This window comes from Camelus ferus, chromosome 6 (assembly GCF_009834535.1).
Source record: "Camelus ferus isolate YT-003-E chromosome 6, BCGSAC_Cfer_1.0, whole genome shotgun sequence".
Classification (NCBI taxonomy): domain Eukaryota; kingdom Metazoa; phylum Chordata; class Mammalia; order Artiodactyla; family Camelidae; genus Camelus; species Camelus ferus.
The window spans coordinates 8759463-8786833 of NC_045701.1; the positions used below are offsets into that span (position 1 = coordinate 8759463).

The following is a 27371-nucleotide window of genomic DNA, read 5'->3' on the forward strand; positions in this document are numbered from 1 at the left end:
AGCTGGAAAGGGACATCAGTGCCCTTAGAGGGAGAGGGGTGGCAACCAGAGGACAACTGAGGGACGGGAACAGACTTGTTGACTGTGTACAGCCGCTGCTCCGTGTGAGTATCTTTCCTCCAGAGCTTTCTTGCCCGTATTCCTGGAAGATTACACGCTCTGTTTAAAGACAGAACTGCCTTTCTAGCATGACTTTGAGACTGGACAAGAATGTGTGAGAGTGCTTCGGTCAGTGAACATGTCTTCCAGGGACTCCTGGCTGCCATTGCAGACGAAGCCACGTGTGACTGCACAACCCAGTCTAAGCTTTGGCTTTTTTTTTTTTTTTTTGGAAGATCTGTTTGGCTTTACTCAGTGGTTCATGAGTTGGGCAGCATTCCATGTAACACATAGAATGGTGCTCCCAGCTTTGGCTTCTTTATGATGAGCTGGTAGAGCTGGGGACCGACGTGTCGGGCTCACTTCTCTTTCCCTTCCAGCACGCGATGAACGTGATTGGCATCTTCGCGGAGGAGCAGGCACTGGTGCTGCAGATAGTGGCGGGAATTCTCCACCTGGGAAACATCAGCTTTAAAGAAGTTGGCAATTACGCAGCCGTGGAGAGTGAAGAGTGTGAGTGGCTTCGGCACACGGTTTCTGAATGAGAGGAAATAATTGTTCAGTTCCCATCAGGAGTCACCTGCCACTTTCCTCTACTTTCGGTGTTTAGGGAAAAGGTGCTGGGAAGACTTAACGTGTCCTGCTTAAGACTTACATGGCAGAAGTTAATGGCCTCATGATTGTTTCAATTTATCATTAACCTTAGGGAGCTCTGACAGAATTTCACATCTGCGTTTAAAAATGAAGTGATATTTTAATGAAATTTAGTATTTAGTAAGAGCTAAATTACTTACTGTTTAGTAAGAGCTAAATAACTCAAAAAGATTTGTCTCCTAATAAAAATATTTTCTGTAGCTGATCTTTAGGGTTTATATTTACCTAAAGGGCTAAGGAGCAAGTGATAGGATGTATGTAAATATCACAGGTTTCTAAGTTGCCCCATGGGTTGGATTAGAATGGATTTCTGAAAACAGGGGAAAGAAAAAAGGACACTGACTGTTGTGTTGACTGCTGATAATGGCCTTTAATGTCACCTCTGTAGCTGTCAGAGCCTGAAGACCTGAATGATCACTTTCACTCTTTGGGAAGAAATCAGGTCCTTCCTGCAAACACGTTACTGGTTCTGTGTGCTGCGATGCGCCACACCTACGATGCTCTGTGCTTTTAGCCTCTTACGCTTTCCAGGCGGCTCTCAGAACCCACACATCCTTTAACCACCCAGGAAGACGTTTCTTCCTTTCTCAGCATTCTTCAAAGACGATAAATTTAGTCGCCTAGTAATAAATAGTATCCTAGTCATTGCTGACAGTGCAGTCGGGCTCTTTCCATTCCAAATAAGGTTCTTTTTTAAGATTTTTGTTTTCTTTTGTGATAAAGGAGGGAAGTGCTGCTGACTTCTGATGTGTATCTGATAAAGAGGAACATGAGTTATGTTTACCAGGGAAGGCAGTCGAGTAGAAAAGAATAAATACACGGGGTGTCCATAAAGTCTAGAAACACCACTGCCTAATAATAATAACTGTTTCTAGACATTATGTACATTACCCTTCGCATTTGACAAGTGCTTGTATGTGTCTGAGAGGGTCATAAACGCTTGTCTTTCCACGTTTGCCAGTTCTGGTTTCTTGGTAGTTTCTGTGGACATAGACTGGAATTCTCTTGCCTTCTTGGATGGGACAAGCCTTTACTGCTTCTTTAGGCTGGAGAAGAAAGTCATGGCTCTGACGCAGCAAGCATTCCTTCCTCTGGATGCTTGAGCCAAGAAGTGGTTCACTGCACATTGATGTGCAGAGGAAGTAGCCTCCTCAGCCAGCTGGGTGGGGCCCAAGATTGGGGGCCGCCAGTGAGATTCTCTGATTGGAGGTGGTGCAGGGATGGAGATCAGAAAAGGCCATGCGTGAAGCCACAGAGGTGTAACGAAGAAACGTGTCTTCCTGCTAGTCATTTTGTATTCTTTCCGTCCATAATCCCTTCCCAGGGTTCAGCATACACAGAGTTCTCACATCCACCCCTTTGGCTCGTCAACTTACTCCTCTGCCCAGAGGGAACCAGTGTTTCCATTTCCAGTCTCTTGTATTCCTTTCAAGCAGATACTGTGTTCCCCAGAACCTACTCATACCTGTTCTTTTTTCCCACTGCTGGGCTGTGTACTTTAATTTATTGAACCAGTTATGTATTGATGGATGTTAAGTTGGTTTCACATCTTTTGCTCTTCTAATGACTTAAAATGAGTAACCTGGTTTGTGTCATCTTTCTCATATTTGAGTTTATCTGTGGAATACATTTATAGAGGGCAGTACTAGTCCATGGTTTTAGAAAAGAAGAAAGCACTTTCCTTAGCTGTTGTATTATAGACAAAAAAGGTAAAACTCCCATCACATCTGGCTTCAGAAAAATATTAAATACAAATTAGCCTAAAAACTTTGTTAAGATTTGTTATTTACTACTTAAATAACCACAGGAGTAAAGTGACAGGGCCCCCACCGCCCCCTGTTATGTCATTATCAGTAGGTTAGAAAGCACAAAACTGGGGGGAGGGTATAGCTCAGTGGTAGAGTACATGCTTAGCATACACGAGGTCCTGGGTTCAATCCCCAGTGCCTCCTCTAGAAATAAACAAACATAATTACCTCCCCCAACCAAAAAAAAAAAAAAAAAAAAAGAAAAAAGAAAAGAAAGCACAAAACCTCTACGCCAAAGACTGGTAAACCACGTTTACCTTGCCATTTCTTTTACATATTTTTTTCAATATTCTTTTTTTGGGGGAGGGTAATTATGTTTATTCATTCATTCATTCATTCATTTTAATGGAGGTACTGGGGATTGAACCCAGGACCTCATGCATGCTAAGCATGGACTCTACCACTGAGATATACACACCCCCCAACCACTCCTTTTAAATTGTTAAAATGGAATTTTGTTTTGCTACATCTTTTCAGTTTCTCTATCCCCCCTATACTTAAAAGGAAAAATTAAATCCAACTTTGCTTTACACTTTAATGTAGTAATAGCAATCTATCCTCATGATCAGAATGTGCTAAAACATTGCTTTTTGGCAGATTCTTTTATGTTCTGCGTAACTCTGTTTAACTCTACCAGGATTACGTCAGCAATTTAAATTAATCAATGCCTTCTTGCTCTTTTCCCCCCACCCCAAACTTTCGTACTGACACTCCTATCCAGCCGCACCGCACACACCCTCATGAAAATTCACAGCCAGAAGGAAGTCAATATGAGCAGCCCTGTAATTTCAGCACCAGGGCAGCAACTGAAGACGATGTGAGGCCATAAAAGCTGGTACTTGAAAAACATGGCATAGATTTTTTTGAAAGCAAGTGATAGATTTCCCTTCTAGACTTCTTCGCTGGTTCCTTAAGCTTGCGGCTCTGATTCTTGGCCAGACTCCATGCCTTATTTTCCATGTGCCCGTGGTCCCTCACCTGTGCCCTCTTCTCCAGGAAGAGATACAAGACATGGGAAGATATCCTGTTTCTTTGTCAGTCTTGTCTGTCTCGTCTCAGGGACCCAAGGGCTTAGCCCATATTGTTTTATTTCTTGAGCTCTGGTCATAAAGATAATGGCATAAATATTTTTACCAACCATTTTACCATATCCTTAGTTTAGCATGGCTAGGGGCTTGGGAGAAACCTATATTTAATCTACATGCTGTCTGCCTGGTTTTAATGTAATAACTGCCATTAGGTTTCCCCTTAGTGAAGGCCTCTTCTATGACGGACTCATTGGTAAATGTCTCTTGATTCGCACAGCAAACCTGCATGTATCCAATGTGATTTATGGGCGTCTCATGTCCTTGTTCTGTGCAAGGTAAGTTTTGTTTTAGCGGAAGACGCCTCCAGATTTCTCAGCATATGTGTTGACATTAAAACTAAACTTAAAAAAATGGCCACTGGCAAATTAGTGCATTTAATTTTGTTCACATGCCCTTTGAAAAAGGAAGGCCTCTACTTGTCAGAGCACTTCTGTGGAGCAGTCACGGAGATGATAAATACCTTGTTCTGGCAGTACATTTTTTCAAAATGCATTCACTGACTTAATCTCATTGGAAGGTATATACTGAGAAATGTCAGCCTGTTACGTTCTAACACCATCTGTGAAATTCAAACAGATTATCCTTTATTGGGAGCCTTATGATTTTTGAGCATTATCATAAGGTCTTTAATAAAATCCCTTTATTAGAGAATTTTGGCAAAGCTTTATGCAGAAAAAGACTCATATCCACGTTCAGAATTTCAATTTGTGTCCATAAAAATCTTCCATTCATATTGGAAAAAACCCGAGCATGCTTTCATGCCCAAGAATGGTGTCATTTGTTCACATGAGAGTGTTTTGACCAAAAGTCAAGAAAATCCGTTCATAGCACTCACCCTCCTCTTAGTGAGTTTCTTGGCATGAAACAAATTGATGAGCCAAGGAAAACTCAGCTTTTCTATCCAAAGACCACAAACTGTGCCAATTTCATACCTTTAGGATGGAGTGGGTGTGCTGTGACATGAGTGACACTGAGCCCCTCCCTCCCTCTTTACACCATCTCTGGAAGCCATCCAGGCCCTTTGACTCCAGCCCAAATATCCCCCAGCAAGGCCCTCCAGCATCGGGATCCATCCTAACCTTTTGATCACCTGCCTTACCTTTCAGCTCTAGCCAAAGCCGGCTTCCTTGCTGTACCTCAGCCGTGTCTCTTAAATTCCTGCCTCCTCATCTTTGCATGTTCCATTCCCCTCTCCCTTGTCGTTCCACCCAGGCATCTGTACAAATCCTGTTCACCCTTTTAGACCTCCCATCGCCCAATCACACATCATTTTCCTTGGCCACCCCAGCACGTGGTAATACCTTCCTGTTCTAAATTCCTCCAGGACTTTATTGTCAGTCTGTGTCACCTCCTCAGCTTTTTGTAGGCTTCTTTATTTGATAAACTACCTTTGCCTCATCTAGATGGTCTTCGAGATTTCTTAAGTATTTTTTATCCTGTCCTCTCTCTTGAGTAACCCACCACATGGTAAGCACTCAATAAATATGTGATTGGGTATCATTATGAGTTTGATGCTATCAGGTGCTTCAAGCTGTTTAGGAATGATGAGGCTATGAAAACACTGTACCGAAAAGGAAGAAAACAAGGTTCGGAGCCAAAGGAATGTTTCTTGATTCAGTTCCTTCCGGGCTGTCTTGCTGCAAACTTGGGAAGATGTCCATTTTAGGCATTTGGCTGTGTTCTCGGTAGGGGGGATCAGCTTGCCACCCTTCTTGGAACACTGGTTTGTATTATTGGAAGTCTTAGTCGTCACAGGAGTTGACTCATGTAATAGAACAATTGGGACAAACAAAGTGGATGGATGTGTGGGATTGCTGATAAGCAGTCTTCATTAGAGTGAAAGTTTTGGGGGGGCTAATGATGGAGTCTTGTATGTACATACACACACCCCCACACACCCACACCCACACCCACACACGGCTCCACATATTTGTGAGATGAATTGTTAAAATTCTGCAAGACAGTCACGTTTTCTTTTGTTTTGTATAGTTTTGGCTTTTCCAGCGTATCTCCTGGGGATCAACCAGGACCGGCTGAAAGAAAAGCTAACGAGCCGGCAGATGGACAGCAAGTGGGGAGGCAAGTCGGAGTCCATCCACGTGACCCTCAACGTGGAGCAGGCCTGCTACACCCGGGACGCACTGGCCAAGGCCCTGCACTCCCGGGTCTTTGATTTCTTGGTAGATGTAAGTAAACATAGGCTGATGTTGTTGATGCTTTGTATTTTAGCTTCATGAAAATAGCAAAACTGTGAAGAGCTTTGTTTTCATGTTTTGGCCTATTATAACCATCACCTGACTCCTCCCTTTTAATCCTCTCTCTTTGGGATCATTGAGTCTGACTTTTACTTCTAGAATTATCCAGCAAGACTCTAATATGAGGAACAGCTTATTGTGGACAAAATATTCAGTTAAAGCCAGGACTACAGACCAAAAAAAGAATCATGGATCTCGCTTGACTTTGAGCCTAAAGGTTCAGACTTTGTATTCATCTTCCATTGCTGTGTTACAAATTAACCCAAGACTTACTGGCTTAAAACAATTAGCATTAGTTTTTTCACAGTTGCTGTGGGTCAGGTATTTTGTGGTTCTGACTCAGGAATGAGAGTGCAGTCAAGATGCTGATTGGAATTACAAGGCTTGACTAGGTCTGGAGAATCTGGTTCCAAGATGGCGCACTCATCTGGCTGTTGGCAAGATGCCTCAGTTCCCTGCTCCATGGGCTTCTCTTTTGGGCTGCTTGAAAATCCTCACAACATGACAGTTGGTTTCCCCAGAGTGAGTGATCTAAGAAACAGAGCAAGGAAGAAGCCACAAAGCTTTTTAATGTCCTAATCTTGGACTCAGATACTGCCACTCTGTCATCTTCTGTTCATTAAAAGCAAGTCACAATGTACAGCCCACAGTTGAGGGGAGGGGAATTAGGTGCCACTTTTTTGGAGGGGAGGATATCAAAGAATTTTGGGATATATTTTTTAAACTATCATAGACTTTTTAAATGATGGCATTACCATAGAGATATTTTATATACATATGCATATAAATACATATTTATATATGTGTACCACTTATAGATTCTGAAAATTAGTCTTGCAGCAGTGTGGAATTGCCATTGACAGTCTGTGTCAATCTACATCTAAATGGTAGGATTATAATAGCAAGCATTTTTATAGCACTTACTATGTGCCAGATACTGTTCTAAGCATTTTAGAAGAAAATAACTCACTTAATTCTTACAGCAACCTTGTGACTTAGGTATTATTATCTCTATTTTACAGATAAGCTAACTGAGGCACAGAGAGGTTAAGGAACTTGCCCAAGGTCACACCAGCATTAAGTGATAAATCTAGGAATTAAATCCAGGTAATCTGGTAGTGTTCCAGCTATTGAATTCCTCGGCTTTTATATATTCAAGCCAGGAAGAACCCCAGGGGACCCTAGTCAAGAGACAACAGCCTGGCCATTAGAACCAAAAAATCTGTGTTTGAGTCCAGGCAATAACATTTATAAAGCTTAAAGTATGGTTGGGTGTGTTCGGGGGTAAGTAGGTCAGGCAGGATAGGGTCATTATTTTCTGCGCTTCTCATGGTTACTTGAAGGGTAAGGTTGCTTGGGAAGGCCAGGGTCATACAAAACAGTCATGCTTTTAACTTCTCCAGGCCTCTCATTTTACTGACAAGGGAACCTTAGGCCTGAGTATTGGTTGATTCATCCAAGCCATTAAACAAGAGTGTGGTGCCAAACTGGGACTAGAACCCACATCTCTTGTCTCTGTTCAGTGTTCCTTCCAGTGCTGGGACTTCCCACCTTATTTCTTGTCTGTCTTCCCTTAATTCTCTGTGTGGTGTAACAGGATGGATGCCCCACTGTAAGTGATGCTAATTGGAGCTGACATTTGCTAAGCACTGACTGTGTGCCAGCCACTGGGCTCAGTGCTGTGTATCATTCCCCATTGGCTCATGAAAGATGAGGGTCATTTTCTTCACCTGGAAAACACCTTCGGTACTTCTGAATTCATCCAGCTATTCGTCCCCCAGGAATTTTTCTCCTACACTCTTCCCTCCCCTGCAGCCCTCACCAACCTTCTATCATTTTCTGTTCCACTGATTACACATCTCTCCTCATAGTGGTCAAGAACACAGATTTAGGCATCAAACTACTTAAATTTAATCCCAGACCCTTCCTCTTCACCAGTGCGATCCTCTGCATTATAATGTTACCACTGTCGTTAAGAGAGTTGTAGTGAGAATTGAATGGAACAACACTTGGGAAGCCCTCAGCGAAGCCTGGCATATAAGCTACCTTTATTACCATCACTTTAACTTGTGTTACTGGTATTATTAACCATTGTTGCCTCACCCTGTCTATAAACTCCTGAGAGTAGAGACTCTCTTTTTGACATCCCCAGCATATTATATTAGGTGACCATTAATTGACTGCAGTCATACCTCATTTTACTGCGCTTTGCAGATAGCGTATTTTTGAAGATTGAAGGTTTGTGGCAACCCTCTGTTGAGCAAGTCGGTTGGTGCCATTTTTCCCAGCAGCATTTGCTCACCAGTGTCGCATTTTGGTATTTCTCACAATATTTCAGTCTTTTTCATCATTATTATATTTGTCATGGTGATCTGAGATTGATGATCTTTGGTGTTGCTATTGCAAAAAGATTACGACTCACTGATGGCTCAGGTGATGCATGGTTAGCATTTTTTGGCAATAAAGTAATTTTTAATTAAGGTAGATGCATTGTTTTCTTAGATGCAATGCTGTTGCACACTTAGTAGGCTACAGTATAGTGTGCACGTAACCTTTATATGCAGTGGGAAACCAAAAACAATTTGTGTGACTCACTTTTCTTTGATATCAGCTTTGTTGCAGTGGTCTGGAGTCGAACCCACAGTATCTCTGAAATATGCCTCTACTGAGTGGGGTCCATGGAAATAATATTTGCAGATCTTGTAATATTGATTCTTTTTGTGAAATAGGTTTTACTTCAAACATCCAAGGTGACATTTTCTTCTAATTCTCAAAGCTTCCCAAGAAAAACTAATTCTGCCAGAAATGACTGGTGTTGATCGTTAAGCAAACTTTGTTTTCCCACCGTACTGGTTTGCTTAGATTCTGGTGTTGTGCTGAGGCTTTTCTTAAGCTGCCATTTGCCTGTCTTCTTCTTGTCCCCTGTTTCCAGTAGGCGGTAGTGTCTGTTTCCCTCTCCCCCACGCATGCCCATTTTTAATATGAATGTAAGAGGAGTTAATTACCGCTGGTTGCTTTCTCCTAGTCCATCAACAAAGCGATGGAGAAGGACCATGAAGAATACAACATTGGTGTCCTAGACATCTATGGCTTTGAAATATTTCAGGTAAGACTAGTTTGCGTAACTGGAGACTGGGGAGGGTGATGCCTTTCTTCTGGCGCAAACCAAATAATTCTAGGCAATGGAAAGAAAAAAAAAAACAGAAAACATCATGCCCCATTTTTGCTTTTTTGGTTCTTCATGTACCTTTACCAAGTTAGCTTCTCCTAAGTATAAACCATGCGGCTCTCTCCTGATGCCTCCAACATTTCTGTTAAGGCTTTCCACTAAATCACTCAAAAAATGACTTTAAAATGCTTTGCAGAAGTAATTACATGCAAGTAACATTCTCTCTCTCTTTTTCAGAAAAATGGCTTTGAACAGTTTTGTATCAATTTCGTTAATGAAAAGTTACAGCAGATTTTCATCGAGCTCACACTGAAGGCTGAACAGGTGAGCCGTCCGTCTTCCTTCATCTTGTTCTGTTTGTAAGTTGTTGTGTTTTAAAAGGTAGAGATCTCTCTCTTTGGTAATAGATTCAGATTTTAGTCCTGTATTAGGAAATGTGCTTAATAGAGACAGAAAAACCATATGTCATTGTGACATTTTAGTCTGAAGGATAAACACATTCTGCTACATTTTATTTCCTCTTTAAGTAAGTGATACTGTGAAATTGGGCTTATGACTAGCTGTTGTTACTACTCCCTGACTCATTGACCAAGTGGAAATGGAAACCTCGTTCCAACCGCAGTTGTCCATGGCATGTACTGTGTGTTTCAGAGGAAAACTTGGTTTTCTGAGATATGCTCTCCTCCCAGTCTTCCATAAAAAGAAATGTGTCTTCAAGTGAACTTATTTACGAAACAGAAAGAGACTCACAGGCATAGAAAACAGACTTATGGCTACCAGAAGGGAAAGAGGACAGGGGAGGGATAAATTAGGAGCTCGGCATTAGCAGATACAAACTACTATATATAAAATAAACTCCAAGGTATATAGCACAGGGAATTGTATTCAATATCCTGTAATAAACCATAATGGAAAAGAAAAGCATGAGTCTTTAATAAAGCTAGTATTTAAATTCTGACTTGAGGCAACATGTCCTGCTTACAACTATCTTCTGGAAGTCGGATGCAAGTCCTGTTTTATTCTGGTACCCATGATTTTTCTATTTCTTGGGTCGCTATAATAAGGTACCACAAACTGGGCAGCTTAAAACAATAGAAATTTTTTCTCTCACAGTTCAGAAGGCCAGAATGCAAAATCACAATGTCACTAGGTAACACTCCTTTCAAAGGCTCTAAGGGAACATCTTTCCTTGCTCCCTCCAGCTTGTGTGGCTCCGGGCGTTCCTTGTCTTGCAGCTGCGTCACTCGGGTCTCTGCTTCTGTCTTCATGTGACCTTTTTCTCTGTGTCCAAATTTCATTCTCCTTTCTCTTATAAAGATGCCAGGCATTGGATTGAGGGGTCATCTTAAATCCATGATAATTTTATTTGTGAGATTCCCAACTAATTATATCTGCAGAGATCCTATGTCTAAACCTCCCATTTTGAGGTTCCAGGTGGACATAAAATCCTGGGGGACACTTTCAACCCACTGCACATATCAAAGGCTGTTTGGGGAATGTTTAGTCATGGGGGCGTTCGTGCCCCTGCTTAGGAACCCCGGTGACCAATGGTTTTCACAGAAGCCTCTGCCCTGGAGTTGCAGCACCACCTTAGAGTAGCTGGAGCAAAACCACAAGGGAGGACATGGTAGGGATGGTGGTGGGAGAAGCTGGCAGAGGCCAGAACAGACGGGAACTTTGTAGGGCAGGGCGAAGACTTCTGATGTTTTAGTAAGTATGGTGGGAAGCCATCGGAAAATTCTGAGCCGAGAGTGACGCGATCTGATTTGTGTTTGTTTTTGACAAGGTCGCTCTGGCTCTGAAGACTTACAGGATGGAGGCTGAGTTGGCTCAGTGGTAGAGTGCATGCTTAGTATGTATGAGGTCCTGGGTTCAATTCCCAGTACCTCCATTAACAAAAATACAATTAAAAAAAAATAATAATGAGACCAGACTTACGGGATGGGGTGAGGCAGGGGAGGGCAAACAGGAGCGGAAGTTTCAAAACAGTTGGGAGACTACTGTTGCAGACTGGGCGAGAAATGTAGGGGTGTAGACATGACGGTAGCCGTAGAGGTGGTGACATGGCGAGAGGTGGTCAGATTCAGTGCAGATGTTGGAGAGTGACTTGCTCACCATGGTTAGCAATACGCTGAGAAGGAAAGAGGAGTCAAGGAGGATTCCTTGCTTTGTAGCTTGAATAACAAGACCAACGGGGAGACTGTTTACTAAAGAGTGAGATTAGGAGAGCAGTTGGTTGAAGACGGTGGAGGAATGAGCAGAGAGCAAGGATGCTGCTGAACGTGTTCGGTCTGAGAGGCCTGTTATACTCCCGAGTTGAGATTCCAATATATTAAATATATGTGAATCTGGAACTCTGTTGGGAGGGCTAGACTAGAGAAATACATCCACATGTCATTAGCCTATAGGTGTTATTTAAAGCCATGAAATTGAAATTACCTAGAGAGCAAGAGCTGAGAAAACAGGGCTGGAAGACTGAGCCCTGAGACTCTCCACCTTATAGAGATTTGGAAAAAAGAAAGAGCCAGCAGACCCGTGAGGAAGGAGGACAAGCGGGAGAGCGTGATGGTGTTCACCAAGTTCAATGAGCAGCTGAGCTGAAGGAGACGCCGTCTCCTTAAGTACCTGGGTGCTAATCTGTGCTTCTGTCCCGCGTTAAGTTGAAAGCGATCATTTTACAACAGGAGCTGTAGGTTAAGCCATATTAAATTGTCATGTTTATATGTATGGTAGCAATTTCATAGGGTTCAAACCCAAGATAAAAATGACCAAACAACGAAATGCTCCTTTTGTATCCCTCTTAGAAGAAATTAAAGTTGCAAGTTTTTGTTGAAGGGCTTTTATGTTTTTCTTTCCTGGTGATTTATGTGCCTCTGACATCCATCTGTGCCGAGCTCCAGCTGGCCTTTCCTGGGTAATAATGTGAATTCCAACTTTCTGTCCTGCAGGAAGAATACGTGCAAGAGGGCATACGATGGACACCCATCGAGTACTTTAATAACAAAATCGTGTGCGACCTGATCGAGAACAAAGTTGTAAGTATTGCTCTGGTGTCTCGCCACTGCTCACAGGTTTCCATTGAGTGCATTTTTGTTCTGTCTGTCAACGCATCAGAGCAGGCAAAGTGACAGCTGATTTTCAGAGTGTTTTAGCAGTTACATTAATTTTGCATATAGGTATATGTGTGAAAATAGGGTTTTATTCTTGTGGTTAAGATACACATGTATATATGGGTACAATGTCAATTTACAAATGGAAGTTGTTTCTGAGTCTTAAGAGAAAATAACTATCACTTACGTTGATGGCATAGTGTGTGAAGCCATATACAATTGGCCCTCAGTGAGGTGGGTATAGCTCAGTGGTAGAGTCCATGCTTAGCATGCATGAGGTCCTGGGTTCAATCCCCAGTACCTCCATTTAAAAAAAAATTGCCCCTTCCTTCTAGATCATTTATACAACTTCTAGGACTTTAGCCTTAGAAATAATTCAAAAGAAAATAAAGAGATATAGAAGAGATCTGTTCAGGACTGCTTTATTTTTATTTTTATTTAATAAAACCCCAAACTGGAAACAGTGAATACATCTATAGAGAATTCAATCGTTAAATACATTAAGTACACGGTAACATACGAGAGTAGGGAAATACGGCCATTAAAATAATAAGTATAAAGACAACGTAGAGTAGGAGGAGTTTTTGTAGCATAGTGCTATGCAGGATAAAGGCATACTTGATAAAATGTGTCCATTATGTAACTGTATTGACCATGTCTGTATAGGTAACAGGCTGAAAGCAAACGTTAAGAACTAGATTAGGGTCAAAGGAAAATGTTTTTATTTTTCTTTGGGGGTTTTGTAAATCAACTTAGTTTGAATAGGAGTGAGCAGATAATGATCTGTGTATGGCTTTGAATAGAGCTTCGGGGAGTTAAACTTTTTTTTTTTTAATGGATTTTCCTCCATCCTTGGATGTAAGTGGTGACTCCCATTTGAGATTGTTAATTGCATGCTTCCTCAAAAAGAAAGACTGACTTTCAGGATAGAATCATAAATCTAGGGAGCTGTTTCCTTGCTTCTGGGAAGTCCTGATAAACGCTGTGTATTTTAGAGCAGTCACTGAATTGGGGCTTTGCTTTCTTGGTCCCACCAGAACCCTCCTGGGATCATGAGCATCCTGGATGACGTGTGTGCCACGATGCACGCGGTGGGTGAGGGCGCGGATCAGACGCTGCTCCAGAAACTTCAGATGCAGATCGGGAGTCATGAGCACTTCAACAGCTGGAACCAAGGCTTCATTATTCACCATTATGCTGGGAAGGTATGGCCAGGGAGCAGGGCTTCAACAGGACAGCGGAAGTTATCCTTTCCGATGTCTACCCATGTTAAGCCTTTGGGTCTGTAATCTGTCTTCTCATGAGGCAACTGGAAATAATGTCCATATAGTTCTGTCTGCTTCCTTGTGTTTTATTCATCCATCACTCATTCAACAACGAGGGATCTATGAAATATTTGGAGAGACAAAGAAAAGATAGTATACACCACTGTGTATTTTTTTTACTATGACTCACCCTTTAAATAACATAGGCATGAATCATGAATATAATAATAGCATGAGTCAGCATATATTAACTGCTGAAGGAATGGGTTTTTGTCTTTCCTCTTTTGCAATCACAAGCCTGCATTCTGTCCTTGTCCGTACTCCCTGGGAGTGTACATAAGGACCAGAGTCTCACTTTGGTGTTTGTTCTCATAAAATGCGTGAGTCATGGGTGCTACTGGATACTAAGCTTTGAGTGGGTGCTGGCGATACAAAGATAAGTAAGCTGAGGTCATGATACTTGGGGACTTTCCTATTTGGAAATCTATTGGTCTCACCCTTCATCCCAACTAATTTCTTGTTAACCAAGGGTCCCTGAGCATGAGGCTTTGGCTGAATTGATCCAACTCTGACACCATTTGTAGGAGAAATTCAAAAGCCTCAGATGACATGGCCTGTTGCAATGGGTTAATGAGCATGGAGAGTTTTATTTTATTCCATCTTAGCTAAAATTTAGGGAGAATGAAGTGTATTTAGACATTCCTATAGATGCACTGAAGAAGGGGTATGTAATCATGAGAGCTGGGGATGGATAATTTGGGTGGTGTCCACAGCCAAGTCCATTCATCAGCGTCCCCAGGCCGTCACGACCTAAGTCATCTAATCAGGCAAGGTAAACAAGCACAGCCTTCATGTGACAGATCAGGATGAAATCCCACTTGTTACGTCCGGAAACATACACATTCTCTTGAGGATGGCCATGCCGACTTGGCTTTATTGTTCAGTGAAATTCTTAAAGGATAAAATTAGACTTCTTTCCATTCCTGTCCAGGTATCCTATGACATGGATGGCTTTTGTGAAAGGAACCGTGATGTGCTTTTCATGGATCTGATCGAGCTTATGCAGAGCAGTGAGCTGTAAGTGTGTTTGCCTTATCGGACCTGGGCTGTGGGCTTGAGCGGACTGTTGATATTAAAACAAACGTACGACGTTTAAACAGTCAGCGTTTTGTTTCCTTGTGCTGTTGGGTCTGAGTCACCATTAGACCATTTGGCTTCTTCTCAAAATAGATTTTTTTTTTCCAATCTTACCTTTCCCTTTACCCCTAACTTTCCCACCCCACATTCTCAGTGCTGTCTGCATGCCCTTCGGGGCCCAGCCAGCTTCATCATTTTCAATGGTATTATCAGGGAGAAGTGACCATCCTTGGGTTGGGTTGGGGTGGCCATGAGACCAGCTGAGAGTGGGACAGTCTGGATCTGTGACACTTTGCCTTGGAACATCATCCCAGGAATTCTCCGTGGTCACTCAGTTTTTAAAAACGCTAAGGGCTTAGCGGCACCCAGGTTAATCTGAGCTGCGAAAGCACTTGGGAAATGGCTCAAGAAATTGGGGAGGAGTGCACAGAGATCCATCTTAATTCCTGAGACCCTGACTGAGCTATAGGCATCGAAGCAGTGGGTGCATCCACCTAGCGAGCTGCTGGGGCTCTCAGGACCAGCTCTGCCATGTCCTTTCCTTCTGTCTTTCCTGCCAAGGTGCCCACGGCCCTGGGTAGTGGATGTGAGACGTCATTTACATGACCAGGCTTGTGCATGCCATGCAAGTGCAGTATTGCACAGTCTGCCAGATCTTACAAGCTTTAGAGCTGCCTCCAAGTCATAGTTGCCCTTTCAGTCTGTTGCTTCAACTATCCTAATTAATATCAAGGTTAGTCAACAGCTGCAAGCCTGATAATGTTCTGGGAAGGACCTGACTTCAATGAAAACAAAGCCGAGTTTCCTTTTCAGTCCGTGGTTCGAAGTTCTGCTGCACTGAACTCTCTTCCCCTCCTGCCTGCCTCCCCCTCCTCCCCAGCCCCGATCTCCCCACGCCTGAACTTCCTTGGCACTCACACCCCTCACTTCGGAGATTCTGAATTTCTCTCCATTTGGAACATAAAATCTATTTCCTCTTCTCTTAAAAGGTCTGGTAAGTCCTGGCTTATGGGGTTTATGACAGACAGGTACAGACATGCTTTCAGAGATTTTTTTTTTTAAATTATTAAACTTACTGTCAAGTTCAAGAGCTATTGATGCTTCCATGTAACACTCCTGTCTTATAGACATAGTCTGTCGTTCAGTAAACACAACTTGCTGCGAATATCTATAGTTGTGTCTGGGTAGGTTAAACGTTGATGCCTGGGGAGACTTTCTAGAAAATTCATGATGCCCCATAAGGCATTTAGGAGGAATTTAATTTGAGTGGCAATAGCTGATTTACATGGATCACTTCATTTGTTCATTCAGTCAGGAGATATTTATTGAGCACCTACTGTGTACCCAGCTCTGTTCCAGACACCAGGGGCACCAAGGTGATGAAGCCCTTGTCCCTGCTCTGCGTCCTTTGAGGCAGGCATGTAAACAGATGCAGCTCAGTTAGAAATACTAATGAAAATAGATTGGGCAGGCGAAGCATTAGAGGATTGGCTCCAGTTAAAGGTGCTCGTGCTCAAAAGCATACTTTGTCAAGGGTTTTTGCTTGAGGGAGGGGAGGGTGGAAACAGTGCCCTATTGACATGCAGTGGGCAAAGGCCACCGATGCTGTGAAACATCCCGTAGTGTGTAGAACAGCACCCCTACCCCAGCACGGAATTATCCAAGCTCAAACTGCAGATATCAGTAGCACCAAGGTTGAGAAACCCTGGTTTAGAGCAAAGCAGAGTCAGCATTGGATCTGGCCAAACTGTACAAATCCCTGAGCTCTGGTCTGAACTCAGCAAACCCATGCTGACCTCCTTCTGTGGTGTCCTGTTGCCAGGGTGTACCTCAATTCCAATGGGTGGGGGAATTCAAAAGGCAGTTTTAAATTTTATTTTTCAGGCTTAGACTCCAAGATGTTTCTATCTCAGAATTATTTCTCTATGGTTCTTTTGTCCATTGCTTTTTCTCCTGGGTCGCATCTTGATGGCTTGTGCTCTGAGTCACATGGCCAAGGCTCTGTGTTTTTCTGGACAGCTCTCCTCCCCATCCTCTATGGAAGCAGGCTCTCCAGCCCCCAAGGTACTTCCTGATTGCTAATCCATTCTCCTTCTCCTCTTCCAGACCTTTCATAAAGTCTTTATTTCCGGAAAATCTGCAAGCTGAAAAGAAAGGGCGCCCAACTACTGCTGGAAGCAAAATTAAGGTTTGTTCTATTTTGGGAAGTTAATAGATTCCAAAAGAGGTAGGGTTTTTTAGGAGTCAGGAACTACACCCCTGGGCCAGGATGAGGTCAGTGGAATTGGTTATAGAAGATAGCCAGAAGTAATGGCGCTGTTTGAGGAAAGGGTTACAGGATGCAAGCTGAATTTGTCTTGGCTGTCCTGAAACCCCAAATGGATATTAAGTACCTTAGAGCTTAATAGTCAGCAGATGATAGTCAGCTACTTTCTAAGCGGAAATGGCTTTACACTGAATCTAGGAGAATTCACATTAAACTATCACAGAAATTTTATGATTGAGAGCCACATTTTGGACTTTGATGATGGTTTTAGAGACCAGACCTCAAAACTTGCCAATTACAGAACTTTACGTACCTGAAATTCTACTGAGTCTTTTTAAATTGAAGTATAGTCAGTGACAGTGTGTCAATTTCTGGGGTACAGCATGACGTCCCAGCTACCAGGTCTTACAAGGGCAGTTTTTGCACCTTCCTTACTGGATCTCGCAGGCCCCTCTTTTCTGTGAATTATAGGCACCTTGGCCCCAAAGTCAGAGGAATTCTTGATCATTCTTGGGAGCCTCTTGTGGAGAGTGTGTTGTGTTAACGGAGGTGTTGTGTGATGAAACTGATGGTTCCTAATCGTACTCTGAATTTAGAGGTTGTGTGAAGCATACTTAATCATGTAACTCTTTGAAAACCAGTCACTAAACTTTTTCTTTTTTTAATTATACCAGTCAAAAACAGTTTTTTGTAGGGAGGTTCCTTAAAAAACTAAAAAGAGACTTAACCGTATGATCCGGCAATCCCACTCCCAGACATATATCTGGAGAAAACTAATTCAAAAATACACACGCATCCCAATGTTCTTAGCAGCACTATTCACAATAGCCAAGACATGGAAGCAACCTATATGTCTATCAACAGATGACTGGATAAAGAAAATACACACACACACACACACACACACACACACACACACACACACACACACAATGGAATACTACTCAGCCATAAAAAGGAATGAAATAATGTCATTTGCAGCAACACAGATGGACAGAGAGATTATCATACGAAGTGAAGTAAGGCAGTCAGAAAATAACAGACATCATGTGATATCACTTATATGTGGAATCTAAAAAAATAACACACACTTATTTACAAAATGGAAAGAGACTCATAGACATAGAAAACAAAATTATGGTTACCAGAGGGGAAAGGAGGGCAGGAGGGATAAATTAGGAGTTTGGGATTGACAGATACAAACTACTATGTACAGAACAGATAAACAACAAGGCCCTACTGTACAGCACAGGGAACTATATTCAATGGCTTGTAGTAACCTGTAGTGAAAAAGAATATATATATATATATATATATATATATATATATATATATGTAAAAATATGTATATGTATAACTGAATAACTATTCTGTACATCAGAAACTAATACAACATAGTAAATCAAGAAAAATTTTTTTTAAATAAAGAGAACAGTGTTTTAAAGAGTCACATCAATTAAATACCACCCCATCTTTATAACCAATAGGACCATTCAGTGATTAGCAGTAGCCTTCTTGAATCACCTGTGCTCACATCCCTCGCTGTGTGGTCGTCAGCAAGTTACCCAAGCTCCCAGTGCCTCTTTTGCTTTCTCTGTGAGATGGAGATTTGGGCACCTGTCTCAGGCGGGTCCTGTGATGGTTAAATTCCACAATCCATCTGAGGCATTTAGCACACAGCGTGAAACATACTAAACACAAAACGTGTGTGCTCTCCTGTTACATTCTGCTCCTCCGCCCTCTCCCTCTCTGCCATGCTTGTTCATCTCTGCTTAATTGCCAGTGGACACTTGTATGTGCATCTGCTGACCCCCCGCCGGACTGTCTATTCCCCTCATCTGGCTCTGTGTGACCAATCCTGCGTGTCCTTCTCCCAGTGCCCTCACGGATGACCCCAGCCTCATGGACACCGTGGTGGTTCTTGTCGGTTGGGTTCGCTGGCTGTTTCTTGTCTGAGTGTTTCCTGTGTGTCCCGAGCCTTGAGGGTGTGAACACTGCATGCGATAAAGGAGACGATCACAGCCGTGAGGGGGTTCCCGCCAGGAAGAGCCTCGGGTTTTGTGGAGGGAGGGTGTCAGGTGCAGGCTGGGTGTTGAGCTAGAGGGTAGAGTCCTCTGGGATTAGGGACAATCATCTTCAAAGAAGTGGAGACATTTAGTAGCCCGAGGCGGTGTATGGATTGAGTTCACGGGGGCAGAGAGGAGATGCAGGTCTCACGAGGCCCCAGGTACCGATGTCTGGGCGAAGCTCTGACTCACGCCTTCACTTCCAGGTCCTGGATAAGAATTAGCTCTGGGCTGGAAAACCCAGTCACAAGACCGTCACATTCACATCCGAGGGGCCCGGATCGTCCAGGTTGCAGTGACTCACTTTCCAGTGGTCTGGGTTCCCAGTTCAGCCTATTCCCTGTTAAAAGGAGGGTGGTGGTAGGAGCATTTTTCTCCTCCTTGGAAGACTTGACCCCTTTCCCTCGTTCATAGACCTGTCTAGTGGGATGCTCAAGATTGCCCCTTTCCCGGTGTGCTCAGGATGTCCAGGATTGCTCTCGTCTGTGGAGGTCAGCCTGAAGTCAGCCAGGTCGTCTGGGGAGCCTGCACTGCGCATGGTCTCACCTCCGGTGGTTCCCTCCTTGGTGAACTGCGTGGCCTCTGTCTCTCTGACCGTCTGCCTCTGTGTGGGAATGAGATTCTCCCTGTTTTCCTGTCTCCTGAGACACCTCTTAGAGATGCTCCGCCATGTTCCAATCTCTTAGACCTTTCACATGCACAGGGTTTTGCAGACACTGAGTATCATCTTAATGATATCCCTGAGGTGTAAGCGTTTTCAGGGATACTGAGTTCCTTGGAAAAAAATTAAATTTATGTTCAAGGTGGTTTTAGTGTTGGGTATTTTATTGTATTCTAATTCTTTAAAATTGAAAACTGTTCTGTAGGATTTAATTAATGGAATATTTATTTGGTGAGAACTCCCGCTATCATTGTTTATAAAAAAGAGTATTCTATATTTAATTACACGTGATTTTTGAGGCTTTATTAAATTCTACATTGTGTGGCTCAAGGGCACCAGTTTTGAAATTAGAGAGATGGAATGGAGCTCAGAGCTGGCAGGTGGTCTGGGCTGCAGCTCTATCCAAGTGAGACTGGGCCTCTGAAGGAGCAGATGTGACCGGAGATGCAAGCACCATGAGGTGATTGGACTGGTCGACATTTAACATCTGTTCCAGCCTTCAGATGAAGGTACTAGAGGTCTTCTCGCTCAACCAATTTAGTTTACAGATGGGGAGATTGAGGCCCAAAGAAATCTAGTGATTTGTCACATAGCTTGCAAAGAGCAGAGCCACGACTCCAGTTCCGACTTGTCAGCCGTCTATGTGAAGGGTAGGACAAGGAGCTGGCACCCTAAGCCTCTTCTCACCTTCCGTCTGTCTGCATATTTTGTGTCCCGCTTCTGTTGGGCAAGTGCCCCCGGTAGCTTTCCATCCTGACTCGCAGGCTCTTCTTGTCTCGAGTCAGGGTGAATCCATGCTGCTGCTTCCAGCCACCTCAGGGGGCATCTAAAGTTGACCCAGAGCTAAATACAGGGTAATTTTGATGGTTAAGATATATCCCTATTGGCTCAAACTAATTATCCCACAACCTGAAGGCTTTCTCATCCTAGCTCACCCAGTTAATTCCTTCTTCTACCACACTAAATTATTCTATGTCTTCCTTGGGAAGCAGGTTAACATTATGGTTAAGGAAAAGATTTGGTAGCTCACAGACTTGGGTTCAGACCTTACCTTCGTTGCTTACTAATTATATCATCTTGAGCAATACTTTATTTCTTTAAGGCCCTGTTGTCTTGTCTAGATAAAGGGGGAATAATAATGACAGTGGCTGCCTCTTACAACTGTGAGGCATAAATGAGAAAGTCCAGGTGTCTAGGCCAGTATGCATATCCAGTAAATGTGACCCATTGCTATTTTGAGCTAGAGACGGCTATGTCCAGGGGCACATCAACTTAAGTCGCCCTTGCCCCTGTGTTTTCTCATGCTAATTTGAAAAGGGTTGCTCTTAAATGCTTAGGATGAGGGTCTTCCAAGCTATTCTTAAAAATTTTTAAATGAAAGTTAAGAGTTTGGGGACTTAAAGATTTGTGAGAACCAGTCCCTCCTCAGCTTCATCTTAGTCATTGCAAAAATCATTACATTTGTTCTCAAGCACAATCTCTCATCAACAAAGGGTCAATTTACTTTGTTATGGTAGAGCTTTGCTTTGATCGTACATCCTCTGCAGCTTCGCCCTCAATTCCAAGCCTTGCAAGGAAGTCTATATTCTGCACATCTAAACAGAGAACGTAATTCACCAGTGAGCATCTTGCTTTGAACATACGCAAGAGTTTTTCTCAAGGGTTTCAGATTTCCCAAACCCATGAAAACAGAAAAGCCCTAATTGGAACTGTAGGCAGATCCTTTCTGCTGACTTTGTAATGGTTTTCTGGCTTCGGAGATCCCTTTCCTCTATTTTCTTTTAGAGGTTTTCTCTCTTCGTGCTGATTTGCTTGGAAGGAGAGTTTGCACACGCGTGTGCCCCATTCTTGGATACGCAGGCGTGCTCAGCTGTGTGGTGGTGGGAATGCTGACGTGGGCTTTGCTCCTGTTCCTTCAAACAACAGTTGAGTTACTAATGATATGAAATAGATCATAAACAATTTCAGCTTTATTTATGTGGCTTTTTCTGCTTGGACTCAGTTGCGTTTTGGGTACCCAGTGCACAGGTCCTAGGAGATGATTTTATGTTGAATATTTTAGCTTTGTGAAGAAGTAAGTTTCCTGCCACAGTGAAAGGGCTTTGAGTCAGCAAGTTTGTAAAAGGACTTGTGAAGGAAGAAGGTGAATGAAGTGGTGTATAATAAGTTGATGACTCCTGAGTTTTTATGTATCTCCGCCGTTTAGTTATGAATTTCTATCAATTTAATAAGGTGATTCTTCATTGGTTGGATTGCCTAGAAAGAGTACAGGGGAATTTTGACTGTAAATAATTTGTGCACCTCCCTTCTCCCCAAAATTTGTGAGAAAAATGTATTTGCAAAGGCCCTCCATCAATATAAAATTAACTAAATTTGTTAATAACTGGCCTGTTTCCTTGTTTCTCATGAAAAGCATCGTATGTGAGGATTTACTCTGGTTTTTCTTTTTCTGTTTGTTGTTTGTTTTTTGCTTTATTTTATTAACTATACTAAAAAGGCCTCGTTATTTTAAAAAAATCTTAATTTCAAACTCACTTATGAGTGTGAAAATAAAAGACAGTCGAGCTTTCAGATAGTGTCATAGATCTGAGTTAAGCCAAGTGAACAAATTGTCCCCAAGATGAATTTCTAGCTGTATGTTTGCACACTCGAGTTTCCCAGGTCTCCTTTGAAAGCTGCTCTGCTTTAGAGCAAGTTCCGTGTTTCAAAATGATGCTCTTGTTCCTTTCTAGAAACAAGCCAATGACCTCGTGAGCACCCTGATGAAATGTACACCTCACTACATCCGCTGCATAAAACCCAACGAAACCAAGAAGCCCAAAGACTGGGAGGAAAGCAGGTATGGCGAAGACGCAGGCGGGCGGGCGAGGCCAGCGCGTGGCCCCAGCGCCTTTCTCCTCTGCTCCAGCTGGGCCTAAGGCAGGAGCAGTTTAAATTTGCCTTCAGATGTGTTTCATGCTTTTGTGTCTTAACTTTTTCAGGAAGACGCCTATATATATTTTTTCCTCCTCTTTGTTTTTTCCTAAAATGTTAGCGGTGCCATTCAGTTCAGAATTAGCCATTTATAATGTTGATCTTGGCTAATCTGGAAGCAGATGGGGAAAGAAAGGAAACCTGAATACCGCAGAGTCAGGATGGTTTTTGAATTAGTTCGAGGCTCTGTGTAGACATCCTTAGTGCACTCAGCTTCTCATCAGCCCCCATGGGATGTGGCCTAGAATGCTTCACTCAGGGCTCAGAGTCAAGATGGGAACTGCTGGTTAAAACCCATCTGTCATTTAGTTGCTCGTGTGGGTACAGGGGCTGTTGGTTCTGTAATCCTCTGAGGACTGTGCTGGTGAGCAGAGTTCTCTCTAGGAGGGAACAAGCCAGAGGGAGCCGTGTGGTACATACATAAGCATACAGTGAGCCCTCCCTCCCTGGCTTCTGAGGAACCCTGCATCACTGTTCGCCCTACCGCTGGCATTCAGGGGTGTGTCCTCTGCAGTATGGAATGGAATGAGTAGGAAAATGTTAAGATGTTGACTACACGATATAGTTTTTGTATCCAGCTGGGGAAACCCTGCCATCCCTGGGAACATGGGAAGCAGAGCTGGAGAGAGACCTTGTGGGTGACTCAACTAGAGAGAGGAGCCCTGCCACTGTCACCAGATAATCAGGTCCCAGCACATGGGCATACTGGAATGACTGTCTTTCTTCCTTTTCTCTCTTGGAGAAAAGTAGACTCTTCTAAGTATGAAGTGACTTGATCAAGGTTAAACTCCAGTGGGAAGACCAGGGTTGAAATAGCTGCTCATTACCCGCTCTGAGAGACAAGGATGGGTCCATTTCCCATCCTACCAGCAAGACCTTTCTAACCCATGACGGGCAGATAATGCTCGATCCTTTACAAGGAGGAAAAGAGAAACGGTAAGGTGAGTGCTCGAGCTCGAGCATTCGCTGTTGGCAAGTCCTCCTTTTTATTTTCACACTTTATGGTGCAGACTAAGTCTGTTTTCTCACCGTGAAGTGCTGCTCTGGGGTGTAGCATCCTTCCATTGGGTCAGCACACCACACGGTGCTCTGAATAGTCTCATCCAGAGATGCATGTTCCTGAAGCATCTTTTCTATTGAATTGCTGAAAATTTTCAGTGTGAGGTAATCTAAGGTTCCTTGTGCAATATTATTATCCCCTGATGATATTCAGGCTCTGATGAGGAACCCGCTCCTCCGAGGTCATCAGCCCACCTTTGGATGCTTCCTGCCATTAGCAGGACCCTCAGAATCGGCCATAAGCATGATTCTGAGGACTTCCCATGTGACAGCTCTCATGTTCAAGGCAGTCACCACCTTTCCCTGCGAACCTTCTCTTCCTCGGGCTCCTTGCTCTCACTTCCTCCAGCCATTCCTCTGAAGAAGCTGGACATGGAATCCGACCCATCTTGGTCGTTCCCCTGAATGTGCTTAATGTGCCCTCTGCTCTTCTGAAATGTATCGCTCACTCTCTCCTTTGATGTCAAGAGGGTAGCAGATAGAAAACATCTGAGGTTTTTTGCCTTCCTACACTAGTTCTCAGACTTGAACATGTATTATAATATGCACTGGAAGGCTTATTACTGGTCCCCATGCCCAGAGTTTCTGAGTCCGTGGGCCTGGAGTCAGGGCTCAGGGATGTACAGTCTTAAGAAGCTCTCAGGTGATGCTAGTGATGATGGTCTGGGCCTCGTACTTGGAGAACAGCTGATCTGGAGCAAAGGGCTGGACTGGGGGTTGGAAGAACTGCATCCTGTGCTGGCCTGTCCCTGACCACTTTGAGTGAGATGCTTAATCTCCTCAGTCCTCAGTTTTTTTCTCTTTAAGCTAGGAGGGTCAGTCCAGAGTGGGACTCCTTCAGTTTGACAGAATGAACTCTCCCGGATCTGCTCCCCTGCGTCTGTCAGCCTGCCTCTGCCTGTGTCTACGTCACTCCCATCCTCACGCCTCACACGCCACCCCCACACCTCGTGCGTGTCTACACACAGGGGGGGCTTCAGGACGGCAGAACAGAAGGGTGCGGAGCTCACCCTCTCCCACAAATGCATCCACGTGTGAAACAGTTTTCACAGAATACCTACTGAACTCGGCAGAAGATCTCATACATTTGAAGCTACAAGGAAGGTCACTACTTAACCTGGTAGGATGGGAGGGAAGAAAAAGAATCAGGAGGAGACCTGCAGCTTGGGGATGCAGCACCCTGGAAAGCCCCTTCAACAGTGGGGAGATCAGCTGAGACAGGGAGCTTCAGAGGCTCGGAGGAGAGTGTAGCAGCCGCTTTGTGGCAGACACAACAGAGAGAGACCGGCGCAGAGGGTCCGTGCAGTGCCCAGTTCGAGATACAAGCCTGCTCTGCATGCCCGGACTGGGTGCTGAAGCTCTCAGTCGTCAGAGGACAGACCTGGGGAGAGGGCTGGGGTTGGCTGCTCCAAGACAACCTGCAGGGACTGGAGTGGGCTACAGGCTGAAGCTGGGATTGTATGCAGGATGGAGCTTGGTAGGTCCACCATAGGAGCCCCGTTGTTAACGTGCTCTCACGAAGGGAGGGACAGGACACCCTCATAGCTGTCTCCTCGGCTTGCTCTGGAAGGGCGCAATTGCCAGCAGGTTACCCCCAGGCAGAGGTGGGGCTGAATCCTGAGCCCCTTTCAGTCCTGCCCCAAGCAGCTTTGTCAGATTTACACTACTGGTGCCTTTGCAAAGTCAGTGCCTGCAGGCCATCTGAGCAGAATGCTGGTGTGCAGAGGCGGGGCTGGGGCCTGGGGGGACCCTGTAGCCCACGGGGGATCCAGGTACACGACCACGCGTGACTACGTCAGGTCATGGGGCCAGACTTCAGCGCATTTGCCCTGGTGGCTGTGTGAGCATAGCGCCCAAGGGACACCTGGGCAGACTGCAGGCACTCCCACGCTGGGGCGGGGCCGAGGGTGGCGCCATCAGCACTTGGAGCCCACACAGCGCATGGCAGGCGACACCACGGAGGGCACTTCCCAGTGGGCAGCTCATGCAGAGGAATGCTCAGTGGTCCTTCTCCCAGCAGAAGTGCTCCCGTCCCACCTACCACACACCGCAGCTCAGAAACAGATCTGGGGGCTTCTATTCCAACAGCTGGGGAACAGACATGGCCCCGGACACGGCTGTGATAACCACAGAACAAAGAGGACGCCCCCCGCTCAACCTCCAGAGCAGGCTCTGCTCACCGCGCCACCAACCACATCCCCATCAAGGGGGATGCCAGCACACAGGGAGGAAAGACGTGGCCGCCATCCACACTAAAAACAGTCCTTGCAACAAAAATATTATATGCACACAGGCTACACAAGCATGCTCCCTTATAAAAACAGCCCTTCAAGACCACAGTAGATAACTGTTACTCCTCAATTCACAAAGTCAGAGAAATAGAAGTAAAATGAAGAAGCAGAGACACCACTCCCAATTAAAAGAACAGGAAAAGTCCCCTGAAAGAATGAACAAAGAAATAGACCTGGACAGTCTAGCAGAACTTGAGTTCAAAAAGGAGATAATTAAAATGCTGAAGGGATTAAGAGAGGCTACTGATAGGAGGGCAGATCACTGTAAAAGGGAACTAGAAACTATAAAGAGGAGCCAGTTAAAATCAGAAAACTCAATCTCAGAGATGAAAGCTGAGCTAAGGGCAATAAATAGCAGACTAAATAATGCAGAAGAACGAATACGTGATCTGGAAGACAGAATGATGGAAGTCATCCAGTCAGAACAGCAGGCAGAAAAGCAAATGGGAAAAAGAAATGAAAGCAAGACAAGAGACTTATGGGTTAATATAAAACTCATGGCAATCTGTGTAGAGTAGGGGCCCCAGAAGGAGAAGAAAAAGAAAAGGGGATCAAAAACGTATTTAAAGAAATTATGGGTGAAACGTTCACACACAGTAGAAGGGTGGTGTCAGAGGCAACCTCAGAAATCAAGTGTGAGTCTTGGAAGCAGAGGTATTGCTAAGGGGTGCTTCAGCCCGCCCTTCCCCCTACTGCAACCTCTATCCAGTTTCCCTTCCCAGCAAACAGAGTCATGAATGAAAACACCTTTTCTCCCTCCAAATGCAGTACTTCCCTGGCACCGTCTCCCCTACCCACATAGACAGCTCTGCGGAAAACCACTCTAATGGAGAACTCTTGAAAAAGCTACTGGTTGGAAATTCTTCAACCCTGATGCTACCTTCTCGTAAAATCCAAATTGATTCGTTGGAATATCAGAAAACGGAGAGACTAAGATAGTGGTGCATTTACTCAGCCAATTTTCATTGAATTTCCCCCATGATGGTTGGTTTGTGTTTTTGTTTTTTTTTTTTTTAAATAATCATATCCCTTATTTGAATTGCAGTAAGAACTTCCTAACATACATTCCTGTAAACTGGTTTTGCAAAGTCTAAGGTATTCGTTGGTCAAGTGTTGATTTCTGTTTCCAGTAGGATGGCTTCCTGGGATCTGTCCCCTCATCCCGTTCAGGTTTACTGTGTGACAGATTGTCTCACTTCATCCCGGAGTGTGCAGCCTGGGGGTCCAGGAAAGGACAGTGTGCTTTGTTAGCGGGGATTACATGGTCAGTTGAAGTTCTTGGAGGACAGGGTTACTCATTCTGCAAATTTATGGGATGTGGTTAATTTTTCTTTTCCTTTGGAAAATGTGTTTTTGTTTGGCTTTGGCAAAGTTGCCTGACCTGGATTCTGAATTACTGCCCTAGCCGAGTTCTCAGACCTTGACCTGCTTGTGTTAATGGCTGAGGACAGTCTTGAAAGAGGACCTCCT

At 44.0% G+C, this 27371-nt stretch overlaps 1 protein-coding gene across 1 annotated transcript in view; it reads left to right on the forward strand.

The window, feature by feature from the left end:
• The window catches only part of MYO1E (myosin IE), a 190477-nt gene that overhangs the window by 114351 nt on the left and 48755 nt on the right, over positions 1-27371 (forward strand). The window contains exons 9-17 of the mRNA XM_006182336.3: positions 480-612; positions 5639-5835; positions 8930-9010; positions 9311-9397; positions 12022-12108; positions 13221-13388; positions 14440-14525; positions 16692-16773; positions 22311-22417. Of these exons, the coding sequence (XP_006182398.2) occupies positions 480-612; positions 5639-5835; positions 8930-9010; positions 9311-9397; positions 12022-12108; positions 13221-13388; positions 14440-14525; positions 16692-16773; positions 22311-22417 (1028 nt within the window). The remainder of the gene's footprint in view (positions 1-479; positions 613-5638; positions 5836-8929; positions 9011-9310; positions 9398-12021; positions 12109-13220; positions 13389-14439; positions 14526-16691; positions 16774-22310; positions 22418-27371) is intronic.